Here is a 25,538-nt window from a genome sequence, read left to right as displayed (position 1 = left end):
GGCACTGCTGTGAACTTCACATAAAGGGTGCCAGATAAACATCTCACCAGAGCTCCCTTATAGGTTATGGTGAGCCCCCAAAACCCACTATGCCCACCTGTCTACAACCCCAATAGCCCTTAAGGCTGCAGGTGGCACCTATTTGGTGGCAGTAGAGTAGGGTTTTGGTTTTTTTTGATGGGCTCACATTTTTCACCATGAATGTAGTGGTTAGAGTGGCTTATGGGACTTGCTACTTCTCTCTATGGTTCACTAGCCTACCCACCAGGCTACTTAAGATACCTGTGTGCAGCTCTTCTAGGATGCCCCATACCAGATACGCAATACCGCGCACTAAACCGCCGGCCACGCTAGCCGCTACCGCCTCCTTTGAGCAGGCAGCAGTTTTTAGGCCAGCGCGGGGGTTAGCGCATGATGAAGCCATAATCTGTGGTACGCGATGACTGCGGCTGCCGGTCCACCCCCTCTCCTCCCCCCGCCAGACGTCACTTACCTCTTCCGGAACAGAGGCAGTAGACGGCGCAGTCGGGTAGGGATTGTCTCTTACATGTTTAATGTACAGCGCTGCATATGTCTGGCAACACTGTAGAAATGACAGGTAGTAGAAAGGGGACAAATGAGACTAGTGATGGCCTTTCCGAGCTCTGGGGTCACCGTGAACGAGTTGGCTGTGTGCCTGGATCAGATATTGAATAATATAACTGACAAGCTAGGTAACGTCACTATGACGATGAACAGTAGACACATCCGATGCATGTAATTAGCTTCATTTGCTAATGGCTAGTGGCATTTATTAATTTATTTCAGTATTTGATAGAATATCATTCTTGCAGTTCTTCATGGTGGTGTACAAGCTTTAGAAAGACAAAAGAATAAAAAAAATAGAGGATAACAATAAAATAGAAGAACTTTATTTGGGAGGATATGAATAGGACAACAGCATTTACCAAATAAACAGTTGTCAAACTGAACACATGAGGAAGCAGGAAGGACATCTCATAAGTGTTAGAACAAGCCAGTATAAGAAAAGGCCCTTGAAAAAGACCTAGTTTTCAAGGCAGCCTTGAACCTCTGGTCTGCCGAGGGTAACAGTACTTGAATTATAAAGCTCCAAGGAATATGTTCCTATAGTTCAGTTTCACCTATGGACGAGACCAAACTGGACCGCTAGCTTTGCTGGTTCTGCCTCTTCCAGTGAATGGATAGACGAGTGGGCCACATAGCATGGAAATGACTTGAATCACCTCCTATGGCTGTAAAAAGAATTGTGGTGTGTATTTTATGTACGATCAGTTGTGAGAATTTCTTTCTTTCTTTTATTTATTATTAGATTTTTTTATATACAGTAAAACCTTGGATTGCAAGTAACTTGGTTTGCAAGACAAGCAAAACGTTTGATTAAATTCTAACTTGATATACAAGTAATGTCTCGCAATACGAGTACATACAGTATACACGTATCACAACTGAGCCGATGGTTCTTCTCTCTCGGACACTGCAAGAGTGCAGTGACTGTTCTAAACGAGCGAGGTCTTGCAATACAAGTACATACAGTATTACACATGTCACATCATCGCAACTGAGCCGATGGTTCTTCTCTCTTTGACGCTGCGGGAGTGTAGTGACTGTTCTAAATGAGTGAGGTCTTGCAATACAAGCACGTATAGTATTTTGCATTAAAATTTTGGGGATGTGGAACGAATCGTCTGAGTTTCCATGATTTCTTATGGGGAAATTCGCTTTGATACACGAGTGCTTTGGATTGCAAGCATGCTTCTGGAACGAATTATGCTCGCAAACCAAGGTTTGACTGTATATGCCTTTCTGTAGGACAGTCAAAGCAGTTTACATATTGCACTCCAGTACTTTCTCTGTCCCTCGAGAGCTCACAATCTAAGAGCTCCTTTTACTAAGCTGCGTTAGCGGTTTTAGCGCGCGCTTAGCATGCACTGCATTGCCGCGCGCGTGCTAGACGCTAACGCCACGCTGGCGTTAGTTTTTACGTGCTGCGCAGGGGGGCAGCGTGCGCTAATCTGCAGTGGGCGCTAAAAACGCTAGAGCACCTTAGTAAAAGGAGCCCTAAGTTTATTAATTTATTTATGCAGTTTATAACCTGCTTAAAGCTAAGCGGCTTTCTATTTTATAGATATGGCATAAAGAGTTCCACCAGAAGTTATAATTTAATCTCCTCCAATCCTTCCAATTATATGTAATTTGCTGAATGGCAACACCAGTCATTATAAGTAATAATTTATTGTTGTTCGCAGAAATCTGACTTTTTGCTCTCATTTCCATACCAAATATCACAGTATCATAGGATAATGCCACTGGGTTATCTAATAAATTTATTTTAAGAAATTTCAGAATGTGTGGAAACCATTAACAAAATATTGTAAAGATTAATTGAAATTGTTTCCCTTATATATATCAATTTAAGGTATAGGGAGGGGGGAATTTTATTATTTCATGTTTTATATGGTAATGGAATATATGGGTGGGAGGGATAGGAAAGGGGAAGGGATAAGAATTTATGTAATGTACTAATGATTGTTTGTTTGTAAGTGATGTATTTATTGTCAATGTGAATGAATACATTTAACATTTAATGTAATTTTGAAAATGAATAAAGAATTAAAAAAAAAAAAAGCTAAGCGGCTTACAAAACTATATATATAATTATCAAACAACACACAGCGTATTAAAAAAACCCAACATGCTTTAAATTCATTACAGCATTTTTCCTTCATTAAAAGCTTCTGTAAACTTTGATACTCTGATACTTAATTTCTGGAAATCAATTTGGAGACAAATTAATCTTATTCTTGATTCAGCAATTCCCCTAACATATGAAGCCGTAATCTGTGGTACGCTTTTACATGTCAAGCCTTCTTTGGATAAATATAAAAGTCAACTTTTTATGATCATGACGGGAATAGCTATCCGATTGATTACACATAATTGGAAGAGGTATGACAGACTAAATTACACGTTTTGGTGGACAAATGTTTGTACCACGTATAAATATGACAAAATGAATGCAGAGTGTTTGGGGTTTAGCAGTACATTTAATAGAGTGTGGAGTCCATTGACTATATTTGTTACATCATAATAATTGTAATGTATTTATTTATTTTTTTTTAGGTTGGTAGAATTCCTTACACATCCAGGGGAGGGAGGGGGGAGGGAAAGATATTTTGTTTATTAAAATACTTAATTACAATATACTTACATAATTTATCTTATTGTAGTAATTTGGTAATGGGGGAGAAAATGATTGTTCTAAGTATAAATTGTATGTTTAATAATGCGTTTTATGAAATATTTATGTTCAGATAATTGTCTTGAATTGTCAAAGTTTAAAAATCAATAAAGATTTATAAAAAAAAAAGCTTCTGTAAACAAAGTAGTTTTCCGAAACCTTTTTAAATTGTAAAAAAAAATCAGAAAGTGACCTCAACGGCCTGGTCAATTTGTTCCATAGCACTACTTCTACTGAAATCACATCTGGTCTTATGTTTTCATAGTACATATGTAGAAACCCATCCGTTGACAGACGCATCATTCTCTTAGAACTTAATTATCCGAGGGGTTGGTGAAGTGACAAAACGTGCGTCAAATAACAAGGGATCTTGAAAATCAACACAAGTACCTGTTGGTATAGTAAAGGTCCACAGTTTTTTGTCTTTTAAATATCTGGTAGTGAATTATGTATTTTTAACAACAGTCTACTAAAGAGCAGGATTCAACGGTTATATGACTGAAAGTTGCCTGGCTTGACTTTCTTTCATTTTATATATGCTCATAAACTAAGCTCTAACTTAGGGCTCCTTTAACAAAGGCGCGCTAGCGGTTTAACGCACGCAATACCGCGCACTAAACCGCCGGCCACGCTAGCCGCTACCGCCTCCTTTGAGCAGGCGGCAGTTTTTAGGCCAGCGCGGGGGTTAGCGTGTGATTAAAAAGTCACGCGCGTTAACCCCGCTAGCGCGGCTTAATAAAAGTGCTCAGATATTAAAACCGGGACATTTTGGGTTGACCTCACAAGCCTAGAGGACATCATTGCATTTCTGTTTCAAGTAGGAAGTTGCTGTGTGTGATGCTTTTTATGATGTTTCATTTACTGTTCAAGTTTGCGGAACTCCTCGTGGTCTCATGGATGGTATTTATCAGTCATACGGCTCACTTTTTCAGCAGTTCTCTCTACCCCCACCCACCCCCGGACACCTTCCTGTGTGGCTAATCATGCCAAGTGAATCAAGCTCAAGATGGCACAAATCCACTAAACAGGAATACTCTAAATATATTACCCTGCTGTCCGTTGTCATTACTGGGTGATGACAAAAAGGCTGCTGGGGGGTATGTTGTCTAGAACAGTGGTTCCCAACCCTGTCCTGGAGGACCACCAGGCCAATTGGGTTTTCAGGATAACCCTAATGAATATACATGGAGCAGATTTGCATGCCTGTCACTTATATTATATGCAAATCTCTCTTGCATATTTATTAGGGCTATCCCGAAAACCCGATTGGCCTAGTGGTCCTCCAGGACTGGGTTGGGAGCCACCAGCCTAGAACAGTGTTCTTCAACCACCGGTCCACAGAAATTTCCTGCTGGTTCACAGGGCCAGCACATGTATCGGGCCCGAGACAGTGTTCTTCAACCGTCGGTCTGCGGTGCGATTGCTGCGGCGTTATCTCCGGGCGGCTCCCTCTTCCTAATTGCCACAGTGCACAAAGCCGCGGGCAGCGGCTCCTATGCACATCCTGCGCATGAACCGGAAGCCTTCTCTCTGACGTCGTGTCAGAGGGAAGGCTTCCAGATGAGGCGCAGGACATGCAAGGAGCCGCTGCTCTCGGCTTTGTGCACTGCGTCAGTGGGGAAGAGGGAGCTGGCCTAAAGATAACACTGGGGGCGGCATAAAATGGCCAGGCGGGAACAGGCCAGAAGGTAAGGCACAGCATGGAGGGAGGGAGACAACAAAGATAGGGGGAATGATTTTACTTTTGAATTTAGTGATTGAATTGTGTCAGTTTTGAGAATTTACATCTGCTGTGTCTGTATGTTGCACTGTTCATGAAGAAATGCATTTGTTTCTTTTTCTCTGAGGTTGTACTGCATGCAGAGTCTTGCATCTTAGGGTTTGTGTGTATATATTAGTACTTTTAGTTTTTGGTCCTGTATTTGCATATGTGTTCTGGTAGGAATGAATGTTGAGAAGCATACAGTGTGCTTTGTGTGGTTTAATTTTGTGGTTAACCATTATGTTTTGTTAATAAGATTTTACTGTGTGTATATATATAAAAAATGAATGGAAAAAATAATGTTACAATTAGTACTATTATGGGGGCAGGGTCTGGGGCGGAGATGGGCGGGGTCTGGCCCATGACTTAGCCCAGTGTTCTTCAACCTCTGGTCCACAAAATAATTATTTTATTTCCGCCGGTCCATAGGTATAAAAAGGTTGAAGAACACTGGTCTAGAACACAAGGCATGGAAGAAAGATCTTCAGAATTGAGCCTTTCAGATCCTGCTTGCCAGTCAGCATGGGCTGTCTCTGCCCTGTGCAAAAGAGACTGTTTGCAAAAAATACTGGAGGACATAATTCACTTTGCAGTCACTGCCAAGCCTGTAACCTCTGTCATGGGGTTTTTATGTGTTCTCATGCAAAGTCTGAGGAAAAATACAACATACTGTAACACTCCCATATTTCTGTTTTATTAAACATCATAAACATTTTATAGTAGGTGTTTTACATGCTTGAGATATGGTTAATATTATGAAACTAGTGGAGCAAGCTTGTTCGGTCTTATTATACAAGGCCCTCATCTGCTTCCTTGCTGTTGTCGTTTAACTTCTGTCCCAGAGATTTCCAGACCTGTCCTGCTGACCCTACAGCCAGTGGGGTATTCTAAATATCCTCTATTGATGAGATCAGTTTTACTATACAATGGGGGTCCTTTTACTAAGGCACACTAACCGATTAACGTGTGCTAAATCGGTTAGCCGTCTTAGTAAAAGGCCCCCCATATTAGCTCTCCAATCTCAATGGACCTTGGGCATGAGGACCAAGATTGCCCCACCCCCACCCACTGAGCTACTTATCTGCCCGCCAGGTCCTCCATAACTACAGTATTAGTGACAGTGCTAAAGGCTGCCTCTCTGGCCAATAGAATCTTTCATCTGTTGTATCCTGCCCACAGGAAGCTGCATCAGTGCAGCAGGACATCCCCCTGGCCAGAGAGGCAGCCTTTAGCGCTGTCTTTGATGTTGTAGCTATGGAGGACCCAGTAGGGCAGGCAGGGAGGTGTCGGACCTCGGTACACAGAAGGGAGCGTTCAATTGCAGGTGGCTCCCACGCAGCCCTGGGCATTTTACCAGGCTCATTCAATAGCAGCTATGCCCCTGCACTGGTATCTCATCCAAATTCATTGCAGCTATCCTGAAAATCTGACTGGCTGTGGGATCCCCAGCACAGGTTTGGGAAACCTTCACATTAACGCTTACATTTTCCATTTATTGACACCAGATACCAAGTAATTATGTGTTGTTGTTTTTTACCCCTGTATTGCAGCCTAAAGACTTTGCTTCGTGCTCCCATACTTTCAAGAGCAAGTCCTTTAAAAAGTCCAAAGTCTGCGGCATCTGCAAACAAGTTATTGGCAATCAAGGTGTTTCATGTAGAGGTGAGTAGGTACAAAATGTTACGTGCAGCAAGAAATTCACCTTGAAAAGATTCAAATCCCCTTACCTCCACTGTGTATGTGCAGCATTTTAAAAGTTATGGTGTAAATAGGCAAAGTGACTGAATTAGGAAATTTAAAAAAAAATTGTGCAGCTGAAAATGTCTGGTTAGTGTCTATCTCAAAACTGGCTATATTCTGAGTTTTCAGGGGCTGGAGTCAGCACATGGCTGGTAAAGTGCCAATATTCAGCACTGAACTGGCCAAAGTAACCACATAAATAGAACTACATAAAAGTCAGTCCTATTTTTATGAGGTGTCCCACTTTTGCGGGTCATCGCCCACTGGATAGCAAGAATCTCCTGCTGAGCCAGGGAGCTGCCCTTTGCTCTCTCTGTCCTGTTCCCCTTCCCCTCGCACCCCTCCCCCTATGCAGGTCTGGTATGTCCATTTCTTCCCTCCCCGCAACCATCCCGAAGAGTCAGCGGCTGGCTGGCAGGAGCAGCACTGTAAACAGGCTGTCTGTGGTCGACCTTGCCAGGGTCTTTCCGATGATGTCATTTCCTGACAGATGCAGCAGAGGAAAGGCCCTGGCAAGGTCGACCACAGACAGCCTGTTTACAGTGCTGCTCCTGCTGGCCAGTCACCATCACTTTGGGGAGGTCACGAGGAGGGGAGGAATGAAAAAGATGGACTTATATGGGGGGAGATGAGAGGGGGAGGGGAGGGGCATGGGACAGAGAGAGATGCTGGATTCACACAGGAGAGGAGGAGGAATGTGCAGAAAGGCCAGACCCACAACAGAGGGACACCAGAGGGAAGCTGGACCCACAAAGGGGTGGGGTGGGGAGGAGAAGGGAACGGGAGAGGAGAGAAAGAGGAGGAGAAATGCTGGACTGGGAAAGGAGAGGGAAATGAGAATAACCTTGGCCAAGACGGGGAGAGAGATGCTTGAGATACTGGACCATGGAGGGTGGGGAGGGGGGGAGGATTCAGTATGGCAGGAGAGATGCTGGCCCCATGGGAGGAAGACATAACAGGAGAGAGAGGAGGGAGAAATGGTGAAACCATGTAAAAGGTGCAAGAGGAAGAGAGAGAGAGAGAGAAAAAAAAAATATGAACGATCAAGTACACTCTCAAGCAAGTGGCTCTGCAAAGAACACACCACTTGGTTCTTTTAAGCCCCCGATGCAGCTCTTGGGTGAGCGAAACATGGCCTTTTGAGCTTTTAATTATGGTGAGATGTTAAATGAATATCTCATAGGACCACCGATTTAGAGAAAAAGGAATTTTATCGTAAGAAAACTGAGTCAGTTAAAACAAATGTGAAAATTATTTTATGTGGTGGATTGTTGATATGGGAGGTGTGAATGCTAAAACAAAGTAATTTTTCTTGTCGAGATTTTGCAGATTTCAAGAAAAGATTCAGACCATTATTTGTTCATTTGATTCAGTAGAATTACCACAAGGAATAGAGACAAATATTGTGGATGTTTTGAAGGGGGAAAAGTTTGATAATGTGCCTACAGAAAAGACAGGAAGTGATTATGTCATTGAATAATTCTACTATTACTACTATTAATTATTTCAATAGCGGTACCAGAGAGTACGCAGCGCTTTACAGAGTCACAAAGAAACAGTCCCTGCTCGAAAGAGCTTACAATCTAAACAGACAAGACAGACAAACAGGATGTCATGGATACAGTTAAGGAGAGCGGTTAATCTGCTGGCTGAGGTGGTTGGTAGTGGGGAGTAAGTTTATGGATTAAAGGCTGGGTTCTATGTTAGGAGTCGCTGCCCAGGAAAAGGATCTAGGTCTCATTGTTGAGGATACGTTGAAACCCTCAGCTCAATGTGTGGCGGTGGCTAAGAAAGCAAATAGAATGTTAGGAATTATCAGGAAAGGAATGGAAAACAAAGATGAAAATGTTATAATGCCCTAGTATTACTCTATGGTACGGCCGCACTTCGAATACTGTGTGCAGTTCTGGTCACCGTATCTCAAAAAAGAATTCTACTAATATTCTGAATCATTGTTCTACCTCTGTAATGAAATCTGTCAGCAGAGATTGCTCCTTTTGTAGCCAAGATTATTAATAAGTAATTTGAGAAAGAGCTGGTTCCAGAATGTTTAAAATAAGCAATTGTGAGACCTTTAATAAAAGGTCCAAAATTGGATCCTTTTTAAATTGAGAACTATCGTCTAATCTCCTCACTGTCATTTTTAGGCAAAGTAATGGAGAAATTAGTCCTGTTGCACTTACAACCATCGATAGAGGATCATGGAATTTTAGATCAGTATCATTTTGGATTTAGAGACAAATATAATACCGAAACTTTACTTGTGTCCGTACTTGATTGAATTTGTGCAGGTTTTGATCAATGCACAGAATTTTTGATGGTATTATTGAATATATTGGCTGCCTTCGATAGTGTCAATCATTCCCTAGTGTTATGTCAATTGTAAGATATTGGTGTTTCGGGAGTTCCATTACAATGGTTCAAATCTTTTTTGAATGATAGAAAGTTTCAAGTTAACCTGAAATCTGATTATTCTGGAAACCTTTGCAGTCAGGAGTACCGCAGGGATCTGTGCTTTTCTTATTATTATTCAACATCTACATTGCTCCATTGTGTAAGATCTTAATTAAATTGTTTGGGGCTTCAGTATCAACTATGTGCCGGCGATATCCAATTTTACTTTCCAGTAACATGAAGTATGGATCGTACAATTGCATTTTTGAAATTATGTGGCCTACGGCCAATAGATTGCTAAGATTCGGGAAGGGGTAAAATGCGGACCTCACGGACCTGACGGACCTCGCGGATCTAAACCCGTACGGCCTTAAAAATCTGAGGTCCGTGTCGGTCCGTGTCCGTGCCGCTTGTAGTTTCTGTCGCTGACAGACCTCGAAGAGATTTTAGCGCTGACGGATCCTAACACTTTTCCCTCCCTTTGCTGAGGCGGATCCGTCAGTGCAAAAATCTCATCAAGGTCTGTCAGCGACAGAAACTACAAGCGGCACGGACACGGACACGGACCGACACGGACCTCAGATTTTTAAGGCCGTACGGGTTTAGATCCGTCAGGTCCACGTTTTACCCCTTCCCCTAAGATTCAGATCTTGTTTCGGTCAAACTCTCGTGTTTCTCAGTTTCCTGGATTTCTCATTTATATTTCCAGAAAGCGTTCGACAAAGTTCCACATGAAAGACTTCTCAGGAAACTACAAAGCCATGGCATAGAGGGGGATATACAAAGATGGATAGGCAAATGGCTGGAAAACCGAAAGCAGAGAGTGGGCATAAATGGGAAGTTCTCCGACTGGGAGAAAGTGACTAGTGGTGTACCCCAGGGCTCGGTACTTGGGCCGATCCTTTTTAATATTTATATCAATGATCTGGAGGAAGGAACATCCAGTGAGATCATCAAGTTTGCAGACGATACAAAACTATGCCGGGCGATCAGATCGCATGAGGATAGAGAGAAACTCCAGAGCGACTTGTGTCGGTTAGAAACATGGGCGGAGAAATGGCAGATGAAGTTCAATGTGGAGAAATGCAAGGTAATGCATTTAGGAAATAAGAATAAGGAATACGAGTATACAATGTCAGGTGCAACTCTGGGGAAGAGTGAACAAGAAAAGGACCTGGGTGTACTGATAGATAGGACCCTGAAGCCGTCGGCACAATGCGCGGCAGCGGCAAAGAAGGCAAATAGAATGTTGGGCATGATAAAGAAAGGAATCTCGAGTAGATCGGAGAAAGTTATAATGCCGCTTTATAGGGCAATGGTCAGACCACACTTGGAATACTGCGTCCAACATTGGTCTCCCTACCTAAAGAAGGATATAAAACTGCTGGAGAGGGTGCAGAGACGAGCAACAAAACTGGTGAAGGGTATGGAAAAACTGGAATACGAGGACAGACTTATAACACTAGGATTATTCTCCCTTGAGAAAAGGAGACTGCGTGGGGATATGATCGAGACCTTCAAAATACTGAAAGGAATCGACAAAATAGAGCAGAGAAGATTATTTACGTTGTCCAATTTGACACGGACTAGAGGACATGTAATGAAGCTAAGAGGGGACAGGTTCAGGACTAATGTCAGGAAGTTCTGCTTCACTCAGAGAGTGGTTGACACCTGGAATGCCCTCCCAGATGAGATTATTGCGGAATCGACCGTCCTAGGCTTCAAGAGCAAACTAGATGCATATCTCCTTAAGAGAGGCATGTAAGGATATGGTGGACTATAAATTACGACAGGTGTACACCTGGCAGGGCCTCCGCGTGTGCGGATCGCCGGACTTGATGGACCGAAGGTCTGATCCGGAGATGGCATTTCTTATGTATATTTATTTATTTTTAACAAGTTGAAAATACAACATTTGACAGGAAATTAAAGTCTCATAAGAATAATAAACAATAATTATACATAACAAATACCATGATTACAGTCCACAAACAAAGGAGAGAAATCAATCACTTCCAAGGGAAGTTGGATTTTAAGGAATAACAAAAGCAATTAAGAGAAATACAGAGGACTGTTGGATAATTCTATTATACAGCCTGAATGGTGGTTTCAACGGGAGCTTCTGGAATTCTCATTGCTGTTTTACCTTCCAAAAAGAATTGCAACGGTTCAGGTTCATAGAAGATATATCTATTAGCTTGGTATGTAATGCAGCATTTACAGGGGCAGGAAATTTCATGGCGACGCCGAAAGGGTGGTTGATCATTGGAATGATCTTCCACTGCAGGTAATTGAGGCCAGCAGCGTGCCAGATTTTAAGAAAAAATGGGATAGGCATGTGGGATCTCTTAGTGGAAGAAGTTAGGGGGGTGGGTCATTAGAGTGGGCTGACTCGATGGGTCGTGGCCCTTTTCTGCCATCATTTTCTATTTTTCTATGATGTCAGGAATTTTTTACGTCTGATTTGTGTCCACTTAGAAACATCAGGAAAAATTGCGATTTTGCCTCCATGAAATTCAACATTATCAGTCCTATAGAATAGGCGAAGAATAGCTTCTTTATTTTGTAGAAAAACAAAAGTTACTAATAAAGTAGCTCTGGCCATAATCTCAATCTGAGATGATTCTAACATACCATAGAGGTCCAAATCTCCTGGTTGTTCTTCCATTTTATCTTTGTCTTTCGGCACATTTAACTAATATAATTTTTGTAGCAGTGGAATATTATTTTCTGGATATTTTAAAACTGAAGTAAGAAATAGTTGAAATAAGTCCCTAGAAGAATGTAATCTAGAGACAGGAACGTTCAATGGATTTCTCATTTATAATGATGTGAAGATCTCCATTGTTGAAGAAGTACAATTTCTTGTAATGTTAGATTCCTCTATATCTATGAAAAAACTCCATTTAAGAAAGTTGTTTAATGGTTTTTAAAAAGTTAAAATTTCTGAGGAATTTGCATGATTTTTTTTAAAAGTTATGATAACTTTTATACTGTAGTACATTTCATTAATCCTATATTTGATTTTTGCAACATCTTGTTTTTAGGACTTCCTAAATATTTGATTAGGGCTCTTCAGACGTCCAAATTGATGCAGAACAATTGATTTCAGGAACTTTTTGTATTGAATACATTACACCTGTGTTAAAGGAGTTATATTGGTTACCTATTCAATTGAATATTTTATTTAAGCTAGCATTGTTAATATTTAAAGCTTTAATGACATATTTCCAGGTTGTTCGACATCTACCTTGAATATATATATAGACCAGTGCGTAGGTTGAGATCTGCAAATAAAGGATTACTGGCTATACATTCCTTTAGACAAGTCAGAATGGGTAGGTACAGGGAAAAAATGTTTATGATCGCTGGATCAGTGTTTTGGAACGCTTTACCTAGTAATGTCAGAGAAATAGATCGGAAAACTAACAAAACCCGAAAAAAATGGGAGCTGAAGTCAATAGAAAAGAAAAAATCTCCCAAGCCCCAAAAAGGATACTGAGATCAGGGGGAGAGACCAGCTGTAGTGCCTGTGAGGCAGAGGAAAACCCACTATCACCTGAACGATATATATACATTTTTATAGAGAGCCCTCAGTCACACAGCCCTCCTCTGGACCCGGAGGTAACGGCTGCCACTGGCTTACACCCAGAAAGGTGTCAACTGTGAAACATCCCCGGGCTCTCTGTGAATTAAAGTGCTGAATAACACAAAAGTGCTCAAGAGTGCAAACAAAATCAAAACACACTCACTACAGGTAGTCTCTACCCCTGATCCAGGGGGAGCTAACAAGAAAGTACAAGTGTCCAATTTCGACCAAATAATGCCAAAAGAAGGTACTTAGCTTCTCTGAAAAAGCAGCCAGTGGATCACCAAACGCCCTACGGGACTCCGTTTCGGGGGAGCACTCCCCCTTCTTCAGGAACGACTGACACTGAGCAGAAGCCTCAGAATCATCAGGCTACAGCAGATTGGCAATAGAAGAAAATGGCCGGGTCCGGAGGAGGGCTGTGTGACTGAGGGCTCTCTATAAAAATGTTTATCCCAGGACAAGCAGGCAGGTATTCTCACTAGTGGGTGATGTCATCCGACAGAGCCCCGATACGGACATCTTGAAAGCATGTCTTGCTTGAAGAAACTTAGAAGTTTCGAGATGCCCGCACCGCGCATGCGCCAGTGCCTTCCCGCCCGATGTACCGGGCGTGTCTCCTCAGTTCTTTTCTTTCCGCGGAGCTGAGAAGTTATCTTCAATCTGCGCTGACTGAATTTCAGTTTTTCTTTGCCTTCTTTACCCGCGTTTTGGTTTATTTCTTTGAATTCACTTTACTTTACTTTATTTAAAAAAAAAAAAAAAAAAAAAAGTTCAAAATTATTTCTTCCGGCGGTTCGGCCGGCCCGGCCTCGTGGCTGCGGCCTACCTCTTTCGACATTGCAGCGTCGATTTTCCGGCCTATGTCACGGCCAATCACCGGTTTTAAAAAGTGCAGCAAGTGCCAGCGTGCGATTTCGTTGACGGACCCGCATCGACGCTGCCTCCAGTGTCTTGGTCCGGACCACGTTCCGAAATCGTGCAGGCCTTGTTCCATGCTCACTGCGCGCTCGTTCAAGCGGCGTTGCTTACTTTGGGAGTCGATGTTCAAGATGGAGACTGCCAAGGATCTGTCTGCTTCTACATCTGCTGAGGTTTCGCCGGTCCGCTCGAAACCTGCATCGACGACTTCCGCATCCAGCATCGTGAAGCCAGCATCGTTTACACCGGCTGCGGCTTCCAGTTCCGCTGCGGCGCCTGCCTCTGTCTCTTCGGTTCAGGTACCGCCTTCCACTGTCCCTCCCGTGGTCATCAAGGTGCCCAAAGCTACTAAGCAGAAGCACTTGGCCGCGAAGGAGCGCGAAGACCGTGCAGGAGGACCCCCTTTCGGTGCGGATCCCTCCATATCGGCTTCGCTTCGATCCCTGCTGGAAGCTCAGTTTGTCGAGCTTATGCAAACTATGGGACCCCGGCTTATCGCCAACATTCAGGGTGAAGTCTGAGCACCGGTCCCTGAGGGCGGTCCGCCCCCTCCCCCTCCCCCTCGCCGTTCGATCTCGCTGCTCGACGAGGGGGATCGGCGGAGGGCGGCGGATGCCTCCAGGAGGGCTTCCCTTCCTGATATGCCACCTTTAGAGCCCATTACTCCTCCACGGCAACAGGGCGCTGGGACGGTCCCTGATAGTCGGAGTCCTGGGCATACTGCATTGCAGGAAGAGTTCTTCCGCACTCCATACCAGACTTGGGTGGCGCTGCGTGAGTCCGCGTCCTTGCCACCTCTGCGATCCACCGCTTCGAGCCCCATCCATTCCTTAGAGGCTTCGGGGGATCGTGCGATGCACAGAAGTTCTCGCTCCCCATCCCGGCACCGGGAGGGGCATCGTTCTCGTCATTCATCTCGACACTCCTCACGTCATTCGGAAGTGTCCCCACAGAAAAAGATGCAACGTTTGGGATACTCATCGTCCGATGTTTCCCAACCGGAGGGACCAGAGTATGAGGAACCATCTACCTCTTATTCTCCATGCCGGTCTCAGCTCTCCCTAGACCCGGAGGCTTCCACTTCGTCTAGTCCGTCTCGGCGGCCGGCCTTGGCGGACCAATTGTCTTTCTCATCTTTTCTCCGACAGATGGCGGATGACTTGGATGTGACTTTGGATACTGGATCTAAATATTCTAAAGAGTATTTGGATACGATGCATTTGCCTCACCCTCCGGCGGAGACTCTTCGGCTTCCTTTGCATAAATTGCTGGACCAGACCTTCATGCGCTGTTTTGAGACACCGTATTCTATCCCTGCGGTTCCCAGTAAGCTGGATGTTCGATACCGCATCGTTCACCACACGGGGTTTGAGGGAGCTCAACTTTCTCATCAGTCTCTTCTGGTCGAGTCTTCTCTCAAGCGTTCTCACCCTTCCCAGGTCTACGCTTCTGTGCCTCCGGGCAGGGAGGGGAGAACGATGGACAAGTTTGGTAGACGAGTTTACCAAAATTCGATGATGGCGACTCGAGTGTTCAATTACAATTTTTTCTTCTCTTCCTATTTGGATTTCTTGTTGCCGGTCCTCCGCAAGTTCGTCCCTTTCATCGATGCTGAAGCTCGTTTCCAGTTTGAGGAGGTGGTGGCAACCCTGTCCCAGTTGCGGCTGCAGCTGATGCAATCCTCCTACGATGCCTTCGAGCTCTCGGCACGTGCTGCGGCCTGCTCAGTCGCCATGCGTCGCCTGGCCTGGCTTCGCACTATTGATATGGATCCGAACCTCCAAGACAGATTGGCTAATGTGCCTTGTGCGGGAGCGGATCTATTCGATGAGTCTATCGAGACTGTCACTAAAAAGCTTTCGGACCACGAGAAGTCTTTTCAATCCATTCTGCGTCCTAAGCCTAAGCCTCAACAGTCTCGTCCATCTAGACCGCCTCAAATCTACCAGAGGCGTTATCAACCCAGACAGGCTCCTCTAGCGAGACAGCCTGCGAAGAGGCAGCCTCCACAGAAGTCTCAGCAGAAGCCTCAGATGCCGGCTGCACCCAAGGCCACTCAGCCCTTTTGACTCTCTTCCAGGGAGCATAACCGACGTTCTGTCTTCCCTTGTTTTTCCCATCGGGGGTCGACTCCACCATTTTTATCATCAATGGGAGTCGATCACCTCGGACCTTTGGGTCCTTACCATCGTAAGAGAGGGATACTCTCTTCATTTCCAACGGGTCCCCCCGGACCACCCTCCAAGAGAGTATCCTTCCAACTCGATGCAGACCGCTCTTCTTCTACAGGAGGCGCAGGCTCTGCTTCGGCTTCGAGCCGTCGAGCCGGTGCCAGTAGATCAGCAAAACCGGGGGTTCTACTCCCGGTATTTCTTGGTTCCGAAGAAGACGGGCGATCTGCGTCCCATTTTGGACCTTCGAGTCCTCAACAAGTTTTTGGTCAAGGAGCGGTTCCGCATGCTGACCCTTGCCTCTCTCTACCCCCTACTCGAGCAAGACGATTGGTTATGCTCTCTGGATCTCAAGGAGGCCTACACTCACATCCCGATACATCCGGCCTCCCGCAAGTTTCTCAGATTTCGGGTGGGACATCTACATCTGCAGTATCGAGTGCTTCCATTCGGCCTTTCCTCGTCTCCCAGAGTCTTCACGAAGTGTCTGGTGGTGGTGGCCGCTGCACTCCGGAACATGGGTCTCCAGGTATTTCCATACCTCGACGACTGGCTCATCAAGGCACCGTCGGCTCCAGAGGTCATTTCGGCGACCTTGACTACAATTTCCTTTCTGCAGAGTCTGGGCTTCGAGATCAACTTTCCCAAATCACATCTTCAGCCCACTCAGTCTCTCCCCTTTATCGGGGCTGTTCTGGATACCATTCAACTTCGAGCTTTCCTTCCTCCTCAACGCATGGATGCTCTCCTTCTACTCTGCCAGTCGGTGTCTTCTCGCCAGACCATCTCAGCGAGACACATGATGGTCCTCCTGGGCCACATGGCCTCTACAGTTCATGTGACGCCTTTTGCCAGACTACATCTCAGAATTCCTCAATGGACCCTGGCATCTCAGTGGACTCAGGTGTCCGACCCGTTGTCCCGTCACATTGTCGTCACTCCTGCTCTACGGCAGTCTCTTCTCTGGTGGATGACCTCTTCGAATCTATCCAGAGGTTTGCTGTTTCACTCTCTTCCCCATCAGAAAGTTCTCACGACTGATTCATCGAACTATGCCTGGGGGGCCCACCTGGATGGTCTGCGAACCCAGGGGTTTTGGACCACTACGGAACGACTCCATCAAATCAATCTTCTGGAGCTCAGGGCCATCTTCAATGCTCTCCAAGCTTTTCAGCATCTCCTTCACGACATGGTGGTCCTTATTCGAACAGACAATCAGGTCGCCATGTATTATGTCAACAAACAAGGGGGCACGGGCTCGGCCCCTCTTTGTCAGGAAGCTCTTCGAGTCTGGGATTGGGCGGTTCGCCACAACACCTTCCTCAGAGCTGTCTACATTCAGGGGAAGGACAACGTCTTGGCAGACAAATTGAGTCGTCTTCTCCAACCTCACGAATGGACGCTCCATTCCAAACCCCTTCATCAGATCTTCGCTCAGTGGGGAACGCCTCAGATAGACCTCTTTGCAGCGCCCCACAACTTCAAACTACCTCAGTTTTGCTCCAGGATCTACACTCCTCTCCGCCTCGAGGCAGACGCTTTTCTACTGGAGTGGGGGAATCGCTTCCTTTATGCGTTTCCTCCCTTTCCTCTCATTCAGAAGACTCTGGTCAAGTTAAGATCAGACCATGCCACCATGATCCTGATTGCTCCTCGGTGGCCCAGACAACCTTGGTTCTCCCTTCTACTTCAACTCAGCAGCAGGGAGCCAATACTTCTTCCAGTGTTTCCTTCACTGCTTACTCAACATCAAGGTTCACTGCTTCATCCCAACCTGCAGTCTCTCCACCTGACAGCTTGGTTCCTTTCAACATAACCCATCACCAGTTCTCTCAAGCTGTGAGGGAGGTCTTGGAGGCTTCCAGGAAGCCTGCTACTCGACAATGCTATTCCCAAAAATGGACGAGATTCTCGACCTGGTGTATTTCCAATGCTACAGAACCTCAGAAAGCTTCTCTATCGTCTGTATTGGACTATCTTCTACACCTGTCCCAGTCTGGTCTCAAGTCTACCTCTATACGAGTCCACCTGAGTGCTATTGCGGCTTTCCATCAGCCTCTACAGGGGAAACCTTTGTCTGCTCATCCTGTGGTTTCCAAATTTATGAAAGGACTTTTTCATGTCAATCCTCCTATCAAACCTCCTCCTGTGGTTTGGGATCTCAATGTGGTCCTGTCTCATCTTATGAAGCCTCCGTTTGAACCTCTCAAAATGGCTCCTCTTAAGTATCTCACCTGGAAGGTGGTTTTCCTGGTGGCCCTCACGTCAGCTCGCCGAGTCAGTGAGCTTCAGGCCCTAGTGGCAGATCCACCCTTCACTGTATTCCATCATGACAAGGTGGTTCTCCGTACTCATCCAAAATTCTTACCTAAAGTGGTCTCTGAATTTCACATCAACCAATCCATCGTGCTTCCAGTGTTTTTTCCAAAGCCTCATTCTCATCCTGGGGAATCTGCTTTGCACACTCTGGACTGTAAACGTGCTCTGGCTTTCTACTTGGATCGCACAAAGCCACACAGAACTGCACCTCAACTTTTCGTCTCTTTTGATCCAAACAAGTTGGGACGACCTGTATCGAAGCGCACCATCTCTAACTGGATGGCGGCTTGTATCTCTTCCTGCTATGCCCAGGCTGGATTATCCCTTCCCTGTAAGGTCACAGCCCACAAGGTCAGAGCAATGGCAGCCTCTGTAGCCTTCCTCAGATCGACACCGATTGAGGAGATTTGTAAGGCTGCCACTTGGTCCTCGGTTCATACCTTCACCTCTCATTATTGTCTGGATACTTTCTCCAGACGGGATGGACAGTTTGGCCAAACTGTATTACAAAATTTGTTCTCTTAAGTTGCCAACTTTCCCACCATCCCATTGGGGTTAGCTTGGAGGTCACCCACTAGTGAGAATACCTGCCTGCTTGTCCTGGGATAAAGCAATGTTACTTACCGTAACAGTTGTTATCCAGGGACAGCAGGCAGCTATTCTCACGTCCCACCCACCTCCCCTGGGTTGGCTTCTCAGGCTAGCTACCTGAACTGAGGAGACACGCCCGGTACATCGGGCGGGAAGGCACTGGCGCATGCGCGGTGCGGGCATCTCGAAACTTCTAAGTTTCTTCAAGCAAGACATGCTTTCAAGATGTCCGTATCGGGGCTCTGTCGGATGACATCACCCACTAGTGAGAATAGCTGCCTGCTGTCCCTGGATAACAACTGTTACGGTAAGTAACATTGCTATATATATCGTTCAGGTGATAGTGGGTTTTCCTCTGCCTCACAGGCACTACAGCTGGTCTCTCCCCCTGATCTCAGTTTCCTTTTTGGGGCTTGGGAGATTTTTTCTTTTCTAGAGAAATAGATCTGGCATCCTATACAGAATCAGGCCCAGATGCATCTCCTGCCAAACTTCAATTTTGGTTTTTTTATTATTATTATTTGCATTTGGAGGGGGGGGGATCTGAGCTATCAAGCTTTACTTTCCCATCAGTGCCTATTGGCTCAGGCACTGATCAGAAAGTAAGGCAACAACAGCTCAGACCTGTTGGTAAATTTTGTATGCAAATGTGGCACAACCCGGTTAGAGAATCACTCAGCGATTATAGAGAATATTATAGAGAGATTATAGTGATTATTTCATATTAATGACCTGACAGTATCGGAGGCTGCTAGAAAATTCGGAAAAGACCTTCCTAAGCCGTTTTGATGATCCGCTGCTAAAATACGTGCACGCTAAATCAGCTGGAGCCTATTTAGTGAGCACGTTAAAGGCAGATTTTTGTTTTGAGAAACTGGCCCTCAATCTCTCCCCACACTTCACCGCTTCTCTTATCTTGTTTCACACCCTCTCTCATATTCCCAAATCAACTAACACACCTCTATTCATATCTATCAATTGCCAGGTCCTCATTTTCATCTCCAAATTCCTATTCATTCTCTACCTTTTTCAATTCCCTGCTGTGCCTCCTTCTCAGTCCCCAAGTCATATTCCAAGTCTGCTTTGCTCCCCCCCCCCTCCCCCCACAGTCTTTGTCCCATCCTTTGGCTCTCCCCACCCCAATTCCCAAGACCCTGAGTTTCATCCTACTCTGCTCCCCCAATCCCTGAGTTCCATCATTTTGCTCTGTTCCCCCATTCCTTGAGTCCTATCCATCAATTCTGCTCTGTCTTGCCCCAGTCCCCAAATGCTGTCCTGCTCTGTTGCCCCAGTCACCAAATCGCTTCCTTTTCCTGCTGAGTTCCCCCATTCCATGTAATATTTATCTTCTGCTCTGTCCCACCCTAGTCCCCATCCTTTTTCTGTTCTGTTCCCCAATTCCCCGAGTCTCATCATTCTGCTCTGTCCTCCCCAGGCAAAGGAAGAATTCCAGTGTTTTGTTTAGCAGCATTACTGTATTACCACTGTATTACTCAATTCTGTTCATTCATGTAACTCTTATGATCATATTTTCTAGTTTCTAGCCTAATTTTTATGATATTACCCTGACCCTTTGAGTTTCTATTTTCCTCATTGTCTTATTGTTAGTTTATGTTTTGTGTTCTCGTAACTGGTTTATGAGGGATGGGTTTGTGAAAAGTTGCAAATTAAATGCAAGTTCACTATCTCTAAGTTTTTATGTTAATAGGGATAGCAAAAGAAATGTTGGTCTGGAAGGATCAAGCCAATCAAAGGGCAGCACTTGCCAATTTCCAGAGAGTTTTAGCTATCCTTTGTTATCTCATAAGCTTCTCTGACTCAACTGGGGGGTGGGGAGGGGGGTCAAAATGGAGTGCAGAAAAAATAAACAAAGTTAAAGAGCTCACTCCATGTTGTCATCAAAATCATCTGATATCTTGTGATATCTTGTTGCTTCTCTGCTGCTCTCTGAGGTCGACAGGACCATATCAGGAGACCTGGCACTTGACTAGAAGCTGTGCAGGCACTTGGGCTCTTCTCCGAGACGGAGGTAGCTGAGTGAACAGTCAATGCACTTATTCCACATTCCATGGCCAAGTAAGGACAGTTGTTTTTGGAATAAAGGCCAGAATTCTTAAGCACGGTTTGGGGAAGGCTTTATTTTAGGAGAGTGAGCAGATGTGTCGAACGCAGACTTTCAGCTGTTGAACTGAGGGGCAGACGCAGTACGCCGACTATGACAGATGAAACCTGCTGGACAGCTATACACACAGTGTTATGAGGGAGGTGGGGAAGTGGGGGGGGGGGGAGAGAGAAATGGGGTAGACTGAAAAGGTATTTGATTTGGAGAAAAAAGAGGCTGAGTGAAAAGGAGAAAACTTTGCTGTCCTTGTGTGAAGTATTGCATGGGATGCTGTCCTGGTACTAGTGAAGAATGTCGAAGCGTGTGCAGAAGTGGCTGCTGGACAACTGTCTCTGTAAGTAAAGCACTTTTCTGGGCTCTGAGTGGGTTGTTGTCGGTGGGGCTATAGCAAAGAGTTTGCTGGGACTGGCAGAGGATAGGAGTGTTTTGAAGGTAGTGAGGAAATACAGCTGTTACCACAGCCCTACCAACCATAGTGGCCTCTGGTCTGTAAGGGAGAATGTTGGCTAGAAGATTTTGATTAGATTTTATTTCTTATATACCGCTATACCGTGAGGCTTTTAGAAGCAGGGCAGGTAATAGTTGACGCTGAAATGTGCTGGAATTGCCATAAGCTTGCTCTGTTTATCAACTTTGCTTTGGAATTTTTCTCATCTTGGGATTAAAAAAAAAAGAAGGTCCCCTTTTCTGAAGAAACACCATTCATTATAGTAAAAAGTTATTTGCACTGTGCGTGTTCTTTGCCTTCATGATATCTGAGCTGCTGGTTTGCCTTGCTTAAGTCGTGTAATCAGAAGTAATATTAAGCAGGCTGCGACAGCTTTGAGCTAAATAATTTAATAAATGGATTTCTTTTGCAAAGCAATTATAGTCTTCAATTAGAGATGAAAAAGGAAGTGGGGAAAAATGCCTGAAACGTAGAAATACATGACTGTAGCTCAGGGTTGTCCTTTACCCCTTCCCCAACCAGTATTAGTAGAACTGACGGTAGCACACGGGCAAATGTACGCGCTGTTGTAGGGACCTTGTTTTTTTAGTGCTAACTCAAAATTTTTTTAAAAAAAGGATTGCACTAATGGAGAATATGTAGTATACTGCATATAAAATTTTCACTGCACCTTCAAGTTGGATATTTGAGAATGGACTCGCCCTGATTGTTGCCAAGACAAATTTTGCTTGTAGGTCGGAGATGACTTTTAATGGTCAGATGATCCCAGTTTCACAGCAAGTTTCATGCTTGTGGGTTTGGTTAAGATCCCGCTCTTATTTTTAAAACTACGTGTAGCAAACAGGTAAAAGGTGGTTGTTTTAGGTTGCATCTCTGTGGAAAGTGAAGCCAAAGCTTATTGAGATGGATTTTAGAGCGGATGTACAGTATTGTGCTAACAAAAAATTGATTACTGTAACTCATTGTTTCTAGGGCTACCCAAGTCAATTACTAACACCTCCCCGATCCCTTTTTACTGCTACTATTATTTCTGTAGCGCTACCAGATGCACGCAGCGCTGCACAAAGTCACAAAGAAGAAGAAAACAGTCCCTGCTCGAAAGAGCTTACAATCTAAACAGGCAAGACAGACAAACAGGATGCCATGGATATAGTTAAGGGGAACAGTTTTTAACGCCAACCAGAGCTGTAACAGCTACGAGGCTCATAGAATGCCTGTGAGCGTCGGAGCTGTTATTGCCAAGGTCAGCGCTAAAAAAACGTGCTACGGTTTTATAAAAGGGGAGGGGGATGTAAATCACAGCAGAGAGTGCAAAATGTGATCAAGGATGTTTTACTCTTCTACCATAATATACTCCTGTTTTTGCTAGAATTCAACTGGCTTACCTGGTTTACAGTACTATTATTTGTACATTGGGTATTAAGGGGGCAAGCACCATACCACCCCCCCCTTTAACAGAACCGTAGTGTGGTTTTTAGCGCCGGCCGCGATGGTAACAGCTCTGATGTTCACAGGAATTCTATGAGCATCAGAGCTGTTACGGCTGGCGCTAAAAACTGCGCTATGATTTTGTAAAAGAGGGGACATCTGATGAACGTGTTGCATGCTTATACATTAATGCCTTGGTTTGTGAGCATAATTCGTTCCAGAAGCATGCTCGTAAACCAAAGCGCTCATATATCAAAGCGAGTTTCCCCATAGAAAATAAGGGAAACTCAGATGATTCGTTCCACATCCCCAAAAGACTTCCCCCCCCCCCCCGAGGCCACTGACGCTGCTCGCTTCTACCCCGGGAACTGGCTTCGTACCCCCCCACACCCCACACCCCAAACCCTTACCTCGAGCGGACACCGGCACGCACCAACCCACAGGACATAAGTGTGCGGGTGCCGAAAGAGCCTGCCGGGCCTGCCACTGATCTATGCTGGGCTGCTGCGGGGCCTTTGGGCTGCTGCGCATGCCAAGGCCTTCTTGCTCCCACGTATGTCCTGTGGGTTGGTGCGTGCCGGTGTCCACTTGAGGAAAGGGTTTGGGGATGGGACACAGGAGGTGCGAAGCCGGTTCCCGTGGTGCGGTGGGGGCTCGCATATCGAGTCAACGTTCGGTTTGCAGGAGTGTTTTGCTCGTCTTGCAAAACACTCGCAAACCGAGGTTTGACTGTACTATATATCAAGGCAGGTACTGAGATATGAGGCCACACATCTTTTGGAGTGTGTTTTCTCATGTGTTTTCTCGTGTGCTGGTCCAGACAGATGGAACCACATTAGATTGCTGCCTGATATACTCATTTTTGGAAAAAATAGCTTAAATCCTTGTTATTTATTCAAGCGTATGACGATGCTTAGAGGGCTGCATTTGCAGGCTAGTGTATTTATGACAACCTAATAGCCTCCAAAGCAGCTAAGTTGGACAAACAACTCACTACTCTGTTATCTTCATCCACAGATTACAAAACCTTCAAGAACAGCATATTACTAGTAATTAGAAAAATTATTCTAATCTTAGTTATTCGTTTTGGTGGAATTCACTTTGTCATATTTATAAAATGGAAAAAGCAATTGCTTTGCAGAAAGGTAGTTATGATAATTTTAAAAAGATCTGGGGGCCATTAGAAAGTTATTGCAATGAGTGAACATCATTTTCCTGTTGGTAGATATATATATTTTTATTGGGGGGGGGAGAAAATTTGATTGTTTTTAATAAGTTTGTTTTTATTTGAATTAGGTTATTGGTTGTACTTGAAGAAGATTGGGTGGAAGGGGGGATAATTTTTATATTTTATGATTATTTATGTAAGATTTTCAAGTGATACATATTGTGATATATTGATATAATTTGTTACACTTGATGATGTATTTAAAATGAATAAAGAATTAAAAAAATAAATAAATTAAAACCATACTCTTCAAAAAACACGTTAAACCTATCCAGCACAACAATTCTAACCCAACATCCAACACTCTATAAGCCCTTAGTACTCTTTAATTTTTCTAGTTACCAAACATTATCTAAAACCCATAATTCTCCCTTAAAATTTTATCTCATCGTTTAACCTATTACTTCAAAGTTGAAATGTAATTCTTGTTTTAGTTTGGATGTAATCTGCCTTGAACCGCAAGGTAATGGCGGAATAGAAATCACTAATGTAATGTAATTTATAGGATTTTTTTTTTTAGGTTTTTCAAGTTATAATAGTATGCCCACTTGATATTCAGAATGAGCGAACCAGTTGTCAGCAGCCACTGACCAGTTAACGTGTGTCTTGGCGGCTAACCGGTTATTTTCAGCAGGCGATCCTGGGGGCATTCCGGATCATGTCCGATATAGGCCCTGATTTTCAGTGCTAACCAGCTAAGGTTAACGCAGAGCTAGGACCACATAAATAGAAGTCCTATCTTTATGCACTAGCTGATTTAGTATATCAGCTAAGCCAGGGGTAGGCAATTCCGGTCCTCGAGAGCCGGAGCCAGGTCAGGTTTTCAGGATATCCACAATGAATATGTATGAGATGGATTTGCATGCACTGCCTCCTTTAGATGCAAATCTATCTCATGCATATTTATTCTGGATATCCTGAAAACCTGACCTGGCTCTGGCTCTCGAGGATCGGAATTGCCTGCCCCTGAGCTAAGTGGTTATTGGCTAATCGCCTAAAAAAACCCAAAACTTGGCTATTCAGTGCTGGTCACCGCAAATGGCCTGACATTGAAAATCTGGGGGTAGTGTGGTGCCATTTTTAGAATCTTGGTCTAAATGGGTTATGAATGCCATTAAAAAATACCTTGTGACTCAATATCTGTATGTGTATGATTTTCAAGTTCTCATGAATTGGATGTGGATGTATGAGTGCGGCAGAGTTTTGGGGGATTTGGTGGAAGATGGGGGAGAATTGTATCGGTGGGGAATACTACAGGATATCCCACAACCTCTAGCACTTCTCCCATTGCATGCATCTGACCCTAACATTCCTCCCTGAAGCACACACTTTCTTCCCCTTTTTTCCACCCCTTCTACCCATTCTTGCTCTGTAATAGAGAACGACACGGGGACAAATTTGTCCCTGTCCCCACTGGAACTCAGTTTCCCTGTCCCCATGTATTTTGTCCCTGTCCCTGCCTTATTCCCGTAAGCTCAGCCTTAACTGCACAAGCCTCAAACAGTTATGATTTTAAAGTGTTTGAGGCTTGTGCAGGTGAGGACAGAGCTTGCAGGAATGGGGCAG

General features: G+C 44.6%; 1 protein-coding gene across 5 annotated transcripts in view; it reads left to right on the top strand.

The window, feature by feature from the left end:
- TNS3 (tensin 3) overlaps window positions 1-25,538 on the top strand; it is a 776,331-nt gene that overhangs the window by 169,944 nt on the left and 580,849 nt on the right. For 3 of the 5 annotated variants that reach the window (XM_033930434.1, XM_033930433.1, XM_033930436.1), the window contains exon 2: window positions 6,572-6,683. In XM_033930434.1, coding sequence (XP_033786325.1) covers window positions 6,572-6,683 — 112 coding nt within the window. Of the gene's footprint in view, window positions 1-6,571; window positions 6,684-20,929; window positions 21,203-25,538 lie in introns of those variants that run through there. The other 2 variants (XM_033930438.1, XM_033930437.1) reach the window with 1 other exon arrangement.

Source organism: Geotrypetes seraphini, chromosome 2 (assembly GCF_902459505.1).
Source record: "Geotrypetes seraphini chromosome 2, aGeoSer1.1, whole genome shotgun sequence".
Lineage (NCBI taxonomy): Eukaryota > Metazoa > Chordata > Amphibia > Gymnophiona > Dermophiidae > Geotrypetes > Geotrypetes seraphini.
The sequence above is the reverse complement of the archived record's forward strand: the minus strand, read 5'-3'. Positions and strand labels throughout refer to the sequence as shown.